Raw genomic sequence first — 18,348 nt, forward strand, 5'->3', positions numbered from 1 at the left:
GAATAAGTACTCCTCGGGGTCCATTACCTATGTACAACAGACACTTCTTAGACTCCTCCTTAGGTAAAGTTGGGGAGACACTATTATCAAAGTGATCTGAACACCAAAAAAAACAAGATGGAAAAAATATTTTTTTAACTTTTTTTTTTTTTTTTAATAAAAGTAGAACAGGAAAAAACTCCAAATTCGAGAAACCGTTTCATACAGGATGGACATTAGCAATTAATAAGTACCTGTATTTTATTTGTCTGAAGCAGACAGGACTTATTTAAAATTAGACTGTTAAATCGTGGTTGAAGCAGAATGAGATGCTTGTTAGTAAAATAAGCTCAGAGGCAAACAGTTAGTCCATCAAGTTAGTGAGCTCTGTACCTTCTCCTATGAATGGGAGGCCTCCTGACAACATCCCCAAGAACTCGCATTGAACTGAAAATGAATGGTGGAAGAGGTCAGTGTCCAGGTCAAACAAAATGGATACAAATGCGTGAAACACACAAACATCACACTAGGAAGAGACAATCACCAAAGAGAAATGGTTTGGGAGTAAGGGGATCAAAGAATGTGGAATAAAGAAAACATCATCACCAAAAAGGCCTGATAATCTCTGAGAAGGGCTACTTTAACTCCTTGGAGCATGGAGGGAACAATCAGGTGACCAGGAATGAGGTTTATTAAATTATAAAAGCAAAAGGACTTTTTCTAAAGGTCATCCAAGCATAACTTTAACAGGATTTTCTTAAAACTTTAAAATTCAGGTAATTCTCTATGCAGGTTAATACTGTAAAAATTAGTTAAACTGATGAAAATGACCCCTAACTCTCATTCCATTATCTCCAGAGGTACTAGGACAGTGGTACCAGGCAATTCTGAATGATAACTGCAAATAGGAGAGTCCATGATATTATATAGGCTGAAAATACAAGCAATTTAGGTAATAGGGTTCTAATTGTAGCTCTATCCTAAAATCACCTTGTAATCTTGGGCAAATCTTTTACTCTGAGCTTCAATTTCCTCACTGGAGCAACATGATGCATACTGTCACATCTAGCTTGGAAATTAAAGTCATGGCAGAGAGATCCAGTGTGGTTTATAAAGGAAAACAGATCCCATATAAAAGGAATCCTCCTTTCTCAATGCTGTTGTCATCTGGGACACGTGTATCCCGTCAAGCAGATTCCCTTGCCTCAGGAAGGGAATTCTGCCTGTAGGGATCATTTCCCCATCCTTATTTTCCCATATGAATGCTTAAAAGAAAAAGAAAAAATTACAGCTTGAAGAAAGCTGTAAGGTTTGCATCCTGAACTGTACCCCAGAATAAAATGGAGTTGTAGAAAGACTGCCTGACCAGGAGAATGGAAACCTGGATTCCACTGACATTGGGTAAATGGTTTAAACTACCTACACAGTCTCACCTGCAAAAATGGGGATAATCCCACCTGACTCATGAAGAGGATGGGAAAATTACATGAGACAATGTGTTATTAAAAGAATCTGAAAAGGGTAGCAAATCAGGAGGGTGTAAGGTACTATATGAAGATAGGTCTTCATTCACCTTGGGGCCTCCAGAACCTAGGAATGCCTGCTGTGCTTAATACATGTTGGCCGAATAAAAAAATATTGATGAATGTAATCAGATTATATGTACTTACAGCTATGAAATCTGAGCCGAAATATTAGGAGGTCAAGGAATTTTTAAAAAGCAAACCAGCCAGTAACCGCTCCAGGTGAGCTGTTTATCTCAGCTGTTTCACAACTGCCAGCCTCCTCCCCCGGCTGTTGGTCCTCATTTAGAAGGTAGCCTTGGAGTAGGCACACTTTTACACATAGAGTAGGCATCATGGCACCTGTTCTTCAAACTTCAAACTTAAGCTCATCTAGGCAGCCAGTGGCTAGAAACCAAATCCACATTTTCACATAGCCTGCTTGGCAAACCGAAAGGATGACACCGAGTGCCAGAAGAGACCCCCAGGCTGAATGACATGTGGAATAACAGTAACAATTTAATAATAATTATGATCTCTTTAACAGTTAAGTACTGGTAATTTAGACTTTATCAAAACTTTCTACACTAGAAACAGATGGCAAATCCTATGAAGCACTGTGAAAAAACTTGTGTTGAGACTATAAGATTTGAAGTTTATTTCTTAATTGAAAATTGACATGAAATTATTCCCTTCAAATTTTCTAACCTCTCAATTTTATGAACAAATCTGGCCTAAAGAGACGTTACACCAGTGTTTAACTCACTATGTGACTTACATATTTCATTGTAATCTTTACTCTTACAAATACTCTGAAAGGCAGGCGTTCTACAGATGAGACCATTAAAGCTCAGAAGGGTCAGGTAACTTGCCCAAGGTTATCCAGCTAGTAAGTTTCAGAGCTGGAGCTGGCACACAGATTTTCCTGATTCCTATAGATAAGCCTATGTTCTTTCTTCTATACCATGGTATCTCCTGAAAACTTTCCCTAACGGTTAACACCAAATTGAAAGCAAGCAGACACTGAGACGAGACAAACGGCCTGCCGCCTCACCTCCGGTGGTTCATTTCTGCGTCGCTGGCTGCGTTCTTCCCGGGACCCCAGCTGTGCCTCCGGAAAGGGGACAGAGAGCGCATGGAGGTCCGCAGGACAGAGCAGCTCGTGGGCACCTCGGTGATGCTGTCCATCTCCTCCTCCTCCATCTCACCCGAGCCAGTGGGCTCGCTCTCGCTCTCTCGACCCTCAGCTCCCACCCCATGGCTGTTGAAGCCGTTGAGATACTGCCGGTCTCTGGACCTGTTCACACTGGAAATCTGGGGGAGGGACACATCGCTGCCGTGAGACGAATGTCGGTCCAGGGACGCCGTGTCATCGGCGGAGGAACTGGATCCAGTGATATCGCAGGCCAACTGCTCCTCCTCGGGCTGCAGTGGAGAGAAAGCACGTATGGTTGGAAACGGCAGGACCAAGAGGCCTTGGCTACTGTCCACTGAGTCAGCGCCTTTACGGGGGGGAGGACAGGCAACATGACAGCTGGCGCCAAACAGCTTTCTTTCTTAAAGCACAATCACAGATGGACTCAAACAGCCTCCAGTAAAGGTACGGTCCAGGTCCAGACTCTTTCTACCCTTTCACTAGAGGTGCAAAATGGGAAATGTATTGTCTTCCCTTTCTTGCAGAGGAAAAGATCTAATTCCGGTCAGTTATTTTCAGTCCGTACTATCAACTGAAATGAAGGGAACCTATGTCTCTGAGGTTTCTGATGTATGAAAACTCTAAATTCATACCATGTCAAGTTAAATTTATTTTTACAAAAAATTTTGTAAATTTTGTTTGTATGGCATTACCAACTCAATAGACATGAGTTTGACCCAGCTCCTGGAGGTGATGAAGAGCAGGGGAGCCTGGCATGCTGCAGTCCATGAGGTCTCAAAGAGTTGGACACAACTCAGTGACTGAACAACAAACAACAGAATCTTCTGTTAGCAAACACGTCCAGCATACAATCAAGACTAATTCATATCAACAACCAAGAAAACACAGATTGGATCAGAAAGGCAATCATATTATGTCAACAGAAAATACTTTATATGTTGGGATTGGTGGTGGTGGTTTAGACAGTAAGTCATGTCTGACTCTTGTGACCCCATGGACTGTAGCCCACCAGGCTCCTCTGTTCATGGAATTTTCCAGGCAAGAATACTAAAGTGGGTTGCCATTTCCTTCTCCATGTTGGGATTATCAACAAATATTTTTAGTCATCATGAAACTACTTGCACTAGCAATTATAAATTCTTTTGGAAAAAAAAAGATTTCACTGAAGAAATATGTTATAAGAAAGAATCCACCAGCAATTATGACACCTGAACAATACAATAATCAGAATAAAAACAGTTGAATGAGCTCACGAGTAGAATGGAGATGGCAGAAGATAAGCTAACTAAAAACAAGATAGTGTGCCTGGCTACAACAGTGATATACTGAAGTTTATATTCAAAAAGCAAGTCTATTTTCAGTGGCATTTTCAAAAATGCAGAACAGCTTATGATCCCACCTAAAGTCTGCCACAAATGTCCAAATTCTGGGCCACAAACACCTAAATGCAAGAAATTTATCCCCCCTTTTTTCCTTCAACTGAGTACTGGCTGAGTTTTATCAAGCCAAAGTGTACCTAAAACAATCAGTTCTCTGCAGTCGTTGATAAAGTGATGGTGCTCTTTCCCCGGCCAACTTCTAGAGCCTACCAGGAACTGTATCATTCTGATCCAGCAGTCTGACAAGCTCTACCTGCTGAAAAGCACCAGAACACACCATGTGATGGGTGAGGGAAAGATGAGCGTTGTGGCATCCAAAAAACAGAAGACAAGTAAAGTGTCTAAAAGATGCACGCTCACCCTCTCAGCCACACAGGGGGCACTGTACTGTCTTCGCATCTTTCTTATGCGTTCATTCTCACGGGACAAGGAGCAGGAAACGGAAGCAGACATTGTGATCCCCCCGTCCGCTTCTTCACAGTATTTCCCTAATTTAGGAGTAAAGAAACTTACAGTTCTTCAAAACAGATTTTAAAAATTATAGAAACTCATGAGCCCTTTTAGTCTTGAAACAGAAAATAACTCCTAAAGAGGCTGCCTCTTTCAAGTCTTAACAAAACACTTCAAAAGCACTCTACCTTCTCAAAGCAGTCTTTACATCCTTGGGGCTGAATCTCACCAGCTCATGTGAGGTCTTTCTTTCTACTCTCTAGAATCCAGCTTCCCCGCTTAACTGCTCTTTAAACAATCAGTGAGGGATGAGACTGAGGGAGATGAGAGGGGCTGGAGAGTCAGGACTCGGAGGCCCAGACCGTTTCCTGGGCTCCCCCAAGTACAGCAGAGGCACGACCTGAACGCAAGCTGATTTCAACGTTTAAAACGCCCTGTTCTATTACTATCTTCATCACTTAAAAAACAAAAAGACCCTGTAAGAAATAAGATCTCAAAGTCTGCATCAGAAGTCCTCAGTGTTCCTTTTACTGGGCCACACTGGGCCATATATTTTTATTTTATAGTAAAATAAAGCTATACTGAGTCGATTCTAAAATAGGGTAAGTTTTGGTTTAAAATTGTCAATGACTCCTTTCAAGTTAGTGAGGAGTGATCTGGGCATTCTACGTGTTCTATTCCTGGGGCCACTCTCCATCGAGAGGAAGAATATAAATGGTCGTGAATAGCAACTCCAGAAGACACTTTTAGGATGTCTTAGCTTTTTCACTGGACTGGGTTGAACAGTGTCCTCCTCAAATTCACATCCTTCTCAGAATGTGACCTTATTTGGATGGGTCTTTGCAAATGTTGTTCGTTAAGATGAGGTCATACTTCACATGAGAATATTTCCTGAATCCCAAAGGAGTAGTATCCTCGTAAGAAGAGAGCGCAGCCCCTTGGATACATGGCTTTTAGGAACCCCTGCCTCCAGAACTATGGAAGAACAGGTTTATATTGTTTCAAGCCACCAGATGTGTGGTAACTGGTTACAGCGGCCCTAGAAACTAAAGCTGCCTAAATGTCTAATTCTCAAAGCAATATCGAGGGACAAACAGAATGGGCAACAGAAAAGAAAAATGTGTGACAAATCTGGTAAAGATACACAAGCAAGGCTTCAAAAGAAGTGAAAGTTTCCATTTATCCATGTATCGCACATTCTTCTTACAAGTTAGCTCTTCCCAGTGTGGAAATGACTTGCAGATGGGAGAGCAGGTACTTCTTTCTAAAAAGGAGAAACCTGCCTAGCATATATCGTCAACATGGTCTTATTCCCAGCGTGTGCTTTTAACTCCGATCTTAACTTTTTAAAAAACAAAAACCACAAACTAAAAGACAGGGAGTTGTGTTTTTTTTTTTTTTTTTCATAGTAACTGCATGATTTCTTTAGTTTTGCATTCCTGATTCTGATTTAAGAATGAGGTTCAGACAGTATAATGTTCTTACACTCAAGTATTTTTATGAGCCGGTAGTTGCACCATGAAAATGGAAAAATAGGACAAATTCAGAAGTTAAGAGAGAGCTCATTTAGTAAGTATTTGAGGCAAATGGTTTTAACTTTAGATTGAATCTAAAGAAGGCTATAATACTCTTTTCCAGGTTTTTTTTGTTTTAGTGTTCTCACGAGTTTCCCAACTTCATCACATCCTTACACTACCTTTGCAGACTAGAAAGCAGTCAGTGGTGTAATGAGAAATCAAACCTGGAATACGGCCATGGTCTTTCTACAGCCAGGTATGTGTCTAGGGACGAGTCACGTGAAAATCCTTAGATCTAAAGAAGTTACAAATTAATATAATGTCTGTTGACAAACATTACCTATTTCAATCATGGATAATGGAGGAAAAGAGAAAAACAGGGTTTTTTTAAACTTTTCAGGGTTTTTTTTGCAATGTTCCCTTTCCAGTCTCTGAATCTGTAGTGCTCAAGAGTTCAGAGAAAGCTGCCAGAAAGCAGATGGGAGAGGCACGACTTACACCATTCTTCTCCCTCCTCAAAAAGGTACCAGATCTTAGGGAATGCTATTTTTCTATTTCTATAAATTAGAAGGGGGAATGGTTTCTAACACAAAACAGAATGTTTCATGCTTAGTATTTAAGCCCTTCTAAGAGTTTTTGAGCTGGTCTGTCTTTCTTCAGATAGGTCTTTTCTCTTAGAACATCTGCTAATTAATGACTTTCAAGACTCAGAAAATTATTCCTGATGGCCTGGAGGAATGGTGCCATGGAATCAGTTTAACTAACAAATATTTTAAAACTTAGTTTTGAATCCATGTCAATCAAATGTACCAGTTAAATTGACCCATGGCACCATTCCTCCCGAGAGTTTCAGGAGGGATAAATCAGGACTAGTATCCCAAATCCCACATATATATAAACACATATTTATATGGAATAAATATTACATTTGAATACATAAATATTTACATATAAATACAGTGAATATATCAGAGAAGGCAATGGCACCCCACTCCAGTACTTTTGCCTGGAGAATCCCATGGACGGAGGAGCCTGGTAGGCTGCAGTCCATGGGGTTGCGAAGAGTCGGACACGACTGAGTGACTTCACTTTCACTTTTCATTTTCATGCATTGGAGAAGGAAATGGTAACCCACTCCAGTGTTCTTGCCTGGAAAATCCCAGGAATGGGGGAGCCTGGTGGGCTGCCACCTATGGGGTCACACAGAGTCGAACACGACTGAAGCAACTTAGCAGCACAGTGAATAAATAAGAATGAAAATACATGTATATATATTAAATATTTTTTCATTCTTAGAAGCAAATGGCCGAAAACAACTGAGATGAGTATTAAGACTGGGTTAGGGCAGAGAAGCAGATGAGACGCTAAAGTGTAGACACAGGAAGGAAGGGGTGGATGGAGTCATGTATGGGCACGGCCACCTACTCCAGTATTCTTGCCTGCAGAATCCCATGGACAGAGCCGACGGGTGGGATCCAGTCCATGGGGCCACACAGAGTCAGACACGACTGAGAGACTAACACACACGCGTGCAAGAAAGCAAGCTTACTGGGGAAACAAAGACTATGTCTGTACCTGAGGCTGACAAATGAATTCGTCCTCTCTTTTCATAACTGCTTTTCCTCCTGCATAAAGCAGGATGGAACACACACAAAAACTCTCCCCTCTACCATAAGCTTCTCTTTCGTTGGGGTTAATAAAATTATGAATATCTGCAAGTGGTGATCAGGCTAGAAAAACCCACTAGGTGTTGGAGAGAATGCCCTCCGGGCACAGAAAGGGGTCAGGGCAGTGGCTCTTTCCAACACTGGCCTTCCGGCTTCAAGGGCAGGGCTGAGCTGACAGACTGACCCAAGCACACTTAGGGTTTGCTTAATCTAAGGCCAAATAAATTAGGGAAAATGAAATTACATAATAATTACATAAATAAAAGTTAACACAGAAGTCTAAAATAAATGATGTTTATAAAAAGCTTGAGAGAATCTATTTCTTAAATACATGTGCTGCTGATGCTAAGTCATGTCAGTCGTGTCCGACTCTGTGCGACCCCACAGACGGCAGCCCACCAGGCTCCCCCGTCCCTGGGATTCTCCAGGCAAGAACACTGGAGTGGGTTGCCATTTTCTTCTCCAGTGCATGAAAGTGAAAAGTGAAAGTGAAGTCGCTCAGTCGAGTCCGACTCTTCGCAACCCCATGGACTGCAGCCTACCAGGCTCCTCCATCCATGGGATTTTCCAGGCAAGAGTACTGGAGTGGGGTGCCATTGCCTTCTCCTTAAAATACATGTGCAGTATAACTATTACATAAATTTGAACAGCAATTATGTACTAGATACTCACCACTGTGAGGCTTTTACTAAGAGATTTAGATGTATGATTTCTTTTAATCCTCACAACTGTTTGATTTAGTAGCTATTCTTATGTGCATCTGATGAGAAACCTGAAGTTTAGTGAGGTTACATAATAAACTCAAGTTTCTGAGGGACAGACTCTTTTTTTCTTCATCTATTTCCCTTTCCAAGCTCTCCAGGTGATTCTAGGTTCAGCTAGGATTCATACACCTAAAATACATGATTTTTATTTGTCAATTATAACTCAATAAAGTTGGAAGCAAAGTCACCGAATGGTACCCTCGGGACCGTGTACTTCATTTTATGTAAATATTATTAAAAAAAATCTTATAAACAAATACTGAATTCTAAGTATTGAGAAGTGGAGTGTATTGATATCTATAACTTTGAAGTGTATTAAAGAAATTAGATGACCTAATGGAAAGAATGAGGGGCAGATGCACAATTATGAAGCAAATAATAAAAGGTTAATTGTAGAATCTAGGTGGTGTGTATTCACCGCAGAATTCTTCCTACTTTTCTGTTTCAAAATTTTAAAAATAGAGTACTGGGGGGGAAAAAATGCCTGATTGGCTTTTTTAACCAGAATCACAGCATGCAGGTATGATACAGATATGTATATGGAGAGGTATAAACACTATACACACTTGTATATATAGAAATCTAGAAATAGCTATGCACTTTGTATCTTATTACTACACCTGAAGGATCACCCTTAACACTACCAAAATCCTAGTTCTTTAATTTTCATTCTTTTATTCAAATACTTATAAATTATCTGTTATAGTATACTCAAGCACTTGGCATGTGCCTTAAAAATAAAAGCATATATTAAATGCCTAGTATGTGCCCATCCCTTAACCCATTTATGCGCTATACTGAGGGCAAGCACCAGCCCCACTTCACAGTTCTGAAACTATAATCATGTCAACACTTGTGCCTTAAGAGTTTACAGGTTTTCTACTCTGGATTCTGTAAATATATTTACTTTTATCTGAAAGTTTAAAAAATATAAGGTAAATTTTTGGCTTGATGTTTAAGTGCTTGACAGCTCTGACAGCATATGAAATAAAGGATTTCCTTTTAAGAGCTAGCATGCTGGCGAAGCCACTTTGCTTTTTCTTAATCAATTGTGGGTAGTGTCTTATGATTTTGGAAAACAAAAAACAAAAAAACAAGGTGTAAGGGCTTTACCTTTGGGAAAAAGAGGCAGCAACTATTAGTATAATTCTGTGGACTTCAATTATCCTTTTGGATAAGAGTGGCCCAGATCATGTATTTTACAACCACATTTTCTTTCTTAGCTAGGGCCAGAAAGAACCCTAGGATTTCTTCTCACTTTAAAAGCAAAAATTAAATTTTTATGCTACTGATCTATGGAAAAGCCAAGACCTCAGGAACCCGCAAATATCCATCAGAAAAAAACATGAAGTTCGCAACACTCACCAAAGAGTCATATGTGCCAGGAGGCTGGCATGCCAAGTGGAAACATGAGGTTAAGGTGGAAAGTTCTGACAAGCACTGTGGGCTGATGTTAAAAAGCCCTCTGTGAGGCTAAAGTCACACAAGTGGCTGCAGGAAGTGACCTAATGCACACTCACGGTCCACAGAAAAGGATGGTGCAATGGCTTGCCTACACATGAGTCTTTAGAGGAGGAGTGGGAGGGCTGGAGCCTGCAGAGACTCCGGGAGGGTCTGATGCGTCACAGCAAACGCTGTGCAGATGACCACAGGGGAGGCCTCAAGGACGCAGCTGACGGCCTGTCTGCCCCCACTGCCATGCTTGTGTATACGGCACTGGTTACCAAAGCAGGTGCGTGGAGACAGAGCAAAATCAACAAGTGGATTTCAGAGTTGGGCCCAGCGACACATCTCAGTTCTGTCACTTACTAGCTGAGTAATGCTGAGTCAACCTCTTTACCAACCAGAGCCTCTGCTTCCTCAGGGGTATAATGAGGATAAAACCACCCACCTTGCAGGGCCGCTGGGAGCATGAAATGAGGTCACCTATGTAAAAAACTTCTGTTCAGTGCCTCACTTAAAGTAAGCACCTTGGAAACACTAGCCTGTCTCCTTTTCCTTTCACATGTAAACCCCTGGTTTTGTGAATGTTACAGAAAACGTGGTTGTAAAACCTTTCCTGGTCACCAACCGCTGTGGCAGGGTGGAGACACTAAGAGGAAGGACCCTCCGACCTCACCCCCGGCCACCAGACATTCTCGTGAGCGTGAAGAGGAGGGCGCGTCTCCACCATGTCTGGACTTCCTGAGGAACCCCGGCATGGGATGCTGGCCAAAGTTTGGTCAGGGATATGCTTCAACTTTTAAAAATGCTATCTGTGCTGTCGTCCTGGAAAAAACTCCTAAAATCGAGCGCTGGCCATTTTTTATGAACAAAACCTAAACGGTTTTGGCAGGCTGGAATGATTAAGTAACATATAGTCAATGCTAATTCTCCTCAGCTAGGAAAATCATTCAGCTTAGAGATGGCAACATTCAGGGCAAGCTGGCAGGCACCTAGGAGCTTCAAGCAAGTGTTTCTTCACGGAGGAAACTTTACAATTGGTTAAAAAGTTTTTTTACTGAGAAAACTGTCCCACGTATATAAATGTTGAACAAATCCTCACATATCCAGGGCCCCGTGTAAGTGATTACCAACGATTCCATTCTAAAACTGGAACTCAGAGATGATATCTAATGTATTCACCAATGCCTTTTGAGAGACAGGCACCTAGAGAACGGTATTCCCCTTGGGGGGAAGCAGACACTTTTAGGAGTCCTTACAATGCAAACCTCAAAAAAACCCTGGAAACTACCTAAATTCTGTTGGTTAAAAAAACCGAGATCATATTGATGTTCTTCTCTGTAAATAACTTCAGAGAAGGATAGCTCTGCCAAGTTAGTGGACTTTTCTACTTTACTTTTCCCCCTTCTACAAGGAATGATGACAGGAATGCTGAAGTCCCTGAGTGTTTCCAATGCCCCCTGTGGAAAGAGGCCAAGGGTAAGGGGAGGCCCAGAGGACACATGAGAGCCTCTGAGCAAAAGGCAGGGAAAGCGCAGGTACAGTCAGAGAGGCTCAAATGCATTCTGGACGAGAGTTCCAGAAGGCCTCTGGTGTAGCTTTAGACCCAGCACCACCAGCCTGCCTTGGGGACCTGATGAGCCACTGACCCAACCTCCTGCCGCTTCTCTCACCCTCACAAGGGCGTCGGCACGGCTGCTGTGTGTCTGCCCCTCCCCAGCTCTCTGTTAAGACAACCCCCTGCAGCAGGTTAACAATACTGTGCGCTGACCTGGCTACAGGAAAAGCCTCTATTCTCAGGAGACAAAACGGACTTTGCTGCAACTAGACACAAACCTAAGTTAAGACAGCATGCCTTGGAGCCTCAAATACTATGAAAACGTGAAGTGACTCATGTGGATGGGTTTGGCTTTCCACCAGGGAGAAAGCTGGATTCCCAAGCAGAGGTCTAGAAAGTTCCAATTAAGCAGGCAATAAGGAGGGCTGACCTCACCAAGCTCAACTGTGAGCTTCAGGCCTAAACACATTAACCAGCCAGGACTCTGTGGTGAGCTTATACACATGACGTCTTACAGTCTGTCCTGTGGTCCTTCCTGCTCCCTGAGAAGTAGTCACTGTCATCTGACTTCTAATTCACTTGAAAGGAACATCCACTTCTTTAGGGCTCAATGTAAGCTTCACAACCTGCATGGAACCAGCCATGACTCTATAGAAAAGAAAGTAGTCAAGGCTTTTTTCCAAGGCCCGGCCACCTGGAGCTTCATTCTCCAAAAGGGAGCCTTTACAAGTCACTGAGATCAAGTAAGAGTGACGGCTAGCCAGAGTCGCACACTGAGGCCAACGGTACCTTGGAGAAGACAATGCTGTCCACGTCTTCACAGGGCGAGTGAAAAAGGTCAGAATCGCTCCCAGATTCTCTTTTAAGGACACCTGGTTTTGAGGCACACTCTTGGCCCAGTCCAACATCCAGGAAGCTGTCACATTCTGAAAAAGAAAGTTCATTCAACCACTGCTTTAAAAAAAAGTATCAGTTTCTTTTCATTCCATCCATCAGCATTTTAAATCGATCAACTACCCAATCTCCTTCCCTTCCTATATTTTTTCTTTTTAAAAAAATTAATTTATTTAATTGGAGGCTAATTACTTTACAATATTGTAGTGGTTCTGCCATACATTCACATGAATCAGCCATGGGTTTACAGGTGTTCCCCATCCTGAACGCCTCTCCCACCTCCCTCCCCATACCGTCTCTCAGGGTCAGCCCAGTGCACCAGCCCCAAGCACCCTGTCTCATGCATCGAACCTGGACTGGCGATCTATTTCACATATCATAATATACATGTTTCAATTAAGAATCTGTAAAGGACACAAATTTAGTTGCTTTCAATTCTCTGTGGATAACCTGAGTCTGTCATATAAATCATGGGCACAAAAAAGAAAAAACAACAACAACAGTGATTTAGAACTGTAATAACACCTATGTATTTAAACATACATCTTTTCCTTTTGGTAGTTAGAGAATTTATTTCTTTTGCTACCAAAATCTGAAGTTCTTCGTTAGGAAACTATGTGATAGGGTTTGCGGACAATTTCTGTTTTGAGACTTAAGTTCTTTCTGGAAACTTGTTACTTTATCAAAATACTAAGATGAAAGACAAAAAGGAAGCATAACTAATAAGCATACCAGTGTATTAAACTTACAGATTTTATTATGCAATAACTGAAATATAACTATTTAACTTGTCCTAGATAGATCTGGTATTGGATGAATAATGTGATGAAGAAAAATACATAATCTAGAATCTGTTTTCAGTTCAACAACTAGGATATGAACTCTGGGGAAGCAGAGAGAGGGGGACCTTGACAGAAATATTGTACTGGTACCTCAAAGAATTCCAAAGGCTTAGTATACCTAAATTAGCTCAGTATTTAACTCATTCTCTCCCTTAACTTTGTATCCAAAAGGGACATGTGACCTGGTAACAACAGAAATTAAAACACTGGTACATAGTGATACCAAGAAAGATATCAACCTCCTTCAGGAAGTTTCGAAAGATGAAGTGATTCCATTCTAGTTGGCATGATGCGTGACTTGGAAAACATATGGAAGTTTATCAAATCTTCAGGTGCTACTAAGTGATGAGGGACACAGCAGACAACCTGGCTGCATGCAGTTCAAGAGAACTCTACCTGGAGGTTTTGCTTGAAAGGAAATTCAAGAGGAGTTGACAGCACAAGGTGACGGCAAAACGAAAGACACGAACAGCTTCAGGCCCTATTCACAGACAAAGCACAGGCATAACAGACAGTACCCAAGTCCAGCATGGGGACGGTCCGGCCACGGCCAGCGGGGGCCACCAGCGCTGCACCTCCACGGCGGGGTCTGTTCCTAAACAAACCCAACTGAAACACTGGTAAACGTGGCAATGAGGTCAATGAGTGGAAATGCCCGAGATACATTCAGGCTGCAGAGGAGCTTGAAGAAAATGTGTCTGAGGACGGCTGAAGGCTCGCCCAGTGAAACCAGAGCTTCACTGTAACTGGGCTTCCGGGCCACAGACTGACAAGACATCTGAAGTCATCAGGGTCATTCACGAGAAGGGCTGGAGCAAAGAATGCGTGCCTGTGGCAAGAGGTCTCGAAAAAACTGTCTACACAGAAGAGGGAGTGGAGGCTGAACGAGATGTGCCAGTGTCTCTTTTAATTCTTAGAGTCTATGCTTAGTGTGCTTCGTTAGTGGCGCAGCGGTAAAGAATTTGCCTGCCAATGCAGGAGATGTAAGAGATGCAGGTTCAATCCCTGGGTTGGGAAGATCCCGTGGAGAAGGGAATGGCAACCCACTCCAGTATTCTTGCCTGGAGAATTCCTTGGACAGAAGAACCTGTTGGGCTACAGCCCATGAAGTTGCAAAAAGTTGGATACAACTGAGCACGCATGCACATCACACATATGCTTAGACGGTAACTGTGTGTACATGTCAGTGCTCAGAGATGAGAACAGACAGGTTCTCTTATCTAAATTAACTAATAAGTGATCATGAATTAAGTGATTATTATTAGCCCTGGATTCATGCTGATGTTTGACAGAAAACAACAAAATTCTGTAAAGCAATTATCTTTCAATTAAAAAATAAATTTATTAAAAAAATTATCAGCCCTGGATTAACCAGGAATCTAAGACAAGGTCAAAAAGGCACTGCATTGATACAGGTCATGAATTACTTGTCAACAAAATTACCTTTTCTGTTAGTGAAGCATCTGACTGGGGACTGGGGATTATCCAAATAAAGAGCTGTCTCATGTTTGTGTGTGGGAGGGTAGGGGGCAGTTTATAATCTTGGGGTAGAAATGAATATATTAAGAGGCAATTTCAACACAGAAGTATTAATACATAAATCATCCCACAGGAATTGAGGCAGGGCTTACAGATTAATCTGGAAATGTTTCTGTTTAAAGTAGAAGAGTAGTCCATTTCAATCTTGGTCCAAACTGTTTCTGTGTGTGTTAGTTCAATGGGACTAGCCCTGCTTTTAAAAGCCTGGAAATCACAGGTATTCTAGAATTTGGGGCGTTTTTCCCCCCCTTCACAGTCAGAGTATGTACTACCTTAGGTGGAGTCGGTGGCTGTGATTTTTCTACTTGCTCCCCCACCCCCCACCATCCCGGCTTTCCCCACCTGGAAAAATCAAAACCTCCACTCTGTGGCTGAGGGGAAAGCAGCGGGGGAGGGGGCTGCCCGAGAAGCAGAAAGGGCTGCCACAGCAGCTACGCCGAGCTGCTCGCTGTCCAGCTGGCAGTCAAACAGACCACGTCCAAATTCCAGACTGGAAAACACAGCGGCTCAAGACATTCTAACGGAAAAGTCACAGGGAAGATCCAAACTCAGTCCCGGGAGGAACACCTCACCCAGGGAACGAACCCGAGTCTTGGATGGGATACAACGCTGACTGTCGAGCTGGGGCGGAGGGAAGAGGATGAAAACAAGGAAAAAGGGAGAGAAGAGGACCTGAAAGCGTTATGAAACCCCCACAGATGGAACTGCGGGGACCCTCATCTCACATATGCTGGCAGGTTTTCAAAACGAATGGAATCTTTCTTCCTAATCCATAAGGTGGAGCATAAGGAAGGTATAAACAGGAACAACCATCATGGGGTTTAGACAGAGTGAGGTGGGTGCGGCTTAAATCCGGATCTGACTACTAAAAGACCCCCAGGCAAGAGTCATTCTAAGACTCAGTCTCCTTACCAATGAAACAGGATAGTGTGTCCCTCCCTAAAATAGTTGTCGTGATGGTGAGAAAGAATTTACACACTTAGTAACGGACATCTGCGCCTCGGCACACAGCAGGCACAGTATGATACACACATCTAATGGGGCTGACGCTTCATTAACCTGTAACTTGTGATCTGACAAATGTCCAGTGAGGACACGACGCTTTGCGGTGGGTCAGTCCTATTCTATGACCTGTTTATAAGTCTGTCTCTTACTTTTGTGCCCTGAGCAACCACCTTTTTAAAAGCAAGCAAAATGTAATGTGCGCTTTCAAAGTGCTTATCAGTCCCTCGGGCTTAAATTTTACATATGCAAACAAATTATAGTTGGGGAAGGAAAACTTAGCAGCAGCCCGCTCACTGGGCTTTGCTGAACCATGTTAACCGTAATCCATATGCACTTATTTCAACTTAAATAAGCGTGCATTTATCCTGGACTGAAGATTACACAAGTGAAAGAAAGTGAAAGTGTTAGTTGCTCAGCCATGTTCCACTCTTTGAAACCCCATGGACTCTAGCCCACCAGGCTCCTCCGTGCATGGGATTCTCCAGGCAAGAATACTGGAGTGGGTTGCCATTTCCTCCTCCAGGGGATCTTCTTGACCCAGGGATCAAACATGGCTGTCCCACACTGTGGGCAGATTCTTTACCATCTGAGCCTCTAGGGAAGCCTCAAGAGTACACAAAGTGACATTAAATAAAGGTTATTATCTTATTTAGTCTAACACTATTGTTCTCTTGAGCTGCGTTTAAAAGCAAAAGAAAGAAACCTGCATGATTGAACATATCTAGAATTCACAAGAAACTATGCCTACAATCATAATCTCAGGCCTCAAGTTCAGGAGCATAATTCAGGATTTTGTTAAACTGAGGTTTAAAAAGATTCGAAAGAATCAAAGTCTTTCAGGGGGCTGGGGTATGGAGCGAGTCAACAATATTTAAGATTATGCCCTGGGGAAAATGCTCAGGGGTTCAAATTCACCTCTTGAAAGGAGTAAAAATAAACTGTGGCATGTGGAGAACCTTTCTGTGAATACTCTAACTGTGAGGCAACCTCTACAGGGCAGACAACGTCACGGCTTGAGTGGCTGAGAGCAATTACACTTCTAGAAAAAGCCCCTAACAGCTAAGGAACTAAAACAGAGTGAGTAGTATACTTTCAAGTAGAAGATTCTAGGGGATTAGATGGGGAATGGGTCAGCTACATCTGTGAACAAGGTCAATCTTACAATATCTGGAGACCCTAAACACAACAACAGCATAATAATATTCTTTAACTTCTGTATGAAAGAAAAATAGAAAAAAAAAAAAAATAACTCTTCTCATATTTGTTTCCAACACTTTCTTTGGAGCAAAGTCAGAGGGTTGAGAATCAGCAGGAAACTTCTCTTTAGGAAGAGGATTTGAACCATCTTGTTCTTAAATTTCTTCCTACTGCCATATATCCACAGCTAAACTGTTTCTAAAAAGACCAGCAAATGAGAACTCAGTAATTTTTAAAGCAAGTCAGGAAAAATTGAAAAGGTTAACAGAGGTTTTGTTGGGTAAAGCAGACTCAAGAGCCCAAAATGCAAATTACCAGCTGCAAGAACAGCCATAGGGTACTTGAGTGACTCACCAGCCATTTGGACCCTTCCCTTAAGGAAAGCCAGTAGGCTTCAGGGATGAAGATAACGGAGCACAGACACAGGAACAAACCCTGCGTCACAGTGAATTAGAGGCTCAACCTGGGTAAGAAGTCAGGACTCCTAACAACCACAAAACATGTACCGTGTCATTAACCACCAAGGTCCTAAGGGCCTTTTACCCTCATCTAATGTCACTAATACCTCGTGGGTGCTTAAGGAAAGCCTCAACTGCTGACAGTATCTCCAAAGATTATGATTCTCAACCTAGGCTACACAGCAGAGGAACCAAAGGCTCTTTTAGAGAGATCTGATGCTCAGACCACACCTCAGCCCAATTAAATTGGAATCGCTAGGGGGTAGGACCCAGACATCAGTGTATTTTTAAACCTCCCCAGGTACTTTCAATGTGCAGCCAAAATCAAGAGACCTGGGATTAGTCCTTAATAACATATATTTATAGTTTTATCATATTAAGAAACCATTATCACATGTACATATGCCTTCACAGATGAATTAATCAACTATAAAGTCACCTGTGGAAACTTAACTACTAAAATGAAATTTAGGTAATTACATGTTCATTTTCAGCTGTGAGATAGATAAAAGGCCTAGAAACCCAAATCACGTAACACTCTTCTCACTTATCCCACTGATGCTCATGAAGGACAGATCGCCAACATTCTGCATGAGAGTGGGATGGTGGCTCTGGAAGAGGGACATTTTGGATGTAGTTATTCAAGCAAACCGGAAGATGGAGAATCCCCGCTTACCTGGGCTCTGCGTGGGAGCCAGAAGAGATGCTGCATCAGGGCACGGCTCAATGGTACACCAGCTTTCTCGGTTTATCTGAAGGGAAAGAAAGAGAGACTGAGTAAAAGTCAGGCATAAAAAACCAAAACAGAAAAAGACATGCAAAGAGGAGATCATGGTGCGGCCAAGGGTGAAATAAAGAAAAAAGAAGTTAACAGGTAAAATGGATCAAATGTTGAAATATGTATCTCACATCCAAGTCAGAAAAAAAATGCAAAAATAATTCCTGTTTATTCAAGGATTACTATATGTTGGATATCAGGTTAAGAATTCTACATACAT

General features: G+C 42.2%; 1 protein-coding gene across 13 annotated transcripts in view; it reads right to left on the reverse strand.

Annotated features, from left to right (window-relative positions):
• AKAP13 (A-kinase anchoring protein 13) overlaps positions 1-18,348 on the reverse strand; it is a 322,494-nt gene that overhangs the window by 77,837 nt on the left and 226,309 nt on the right. For 11 of the 13 annotated variants that reach the window (XM_044933352.2, XM_044933353.2, XM_044933355.2 and 8 more), the window contains 4 exons: positions 18,027-18,102; positions 12,205-12,341; positions 2,536-2,906; positions 373-426 (listed from right to left, as the gene is read on the reverse strand). In XM_044933352.2, coding sequence (XP_044789287.2) covers positions 373-426; positions 2,536-2,906; positions 12,205-12,341; positions 18,027-18,102 — 638 coding nt within the window. The remainder of the gene's footprint in view (positions 1-372; positions 427-2,535; positions 2,907-12,204; positions 12,342-18,026; positions 18,103-18,348) is intronic. The other 2 variants (XM_044933356.2, XM_025271584.3) reach the window with 1 other exon arrangement.

This window comes from Bubalus bubalis, chromosome 20 (assembly GCF_019923935.1).
Source record: "Bubalus bubalis isolate 160015118507 breed Murrah chromosome 20, NDDB_SH_1, whole genome shotgun sequence".
NCBI lineage: Eukaryota > Metazoa > Chordata > Mammalia > Artiodactyla > Bovidae > Bubalus > Bubalus bubalis.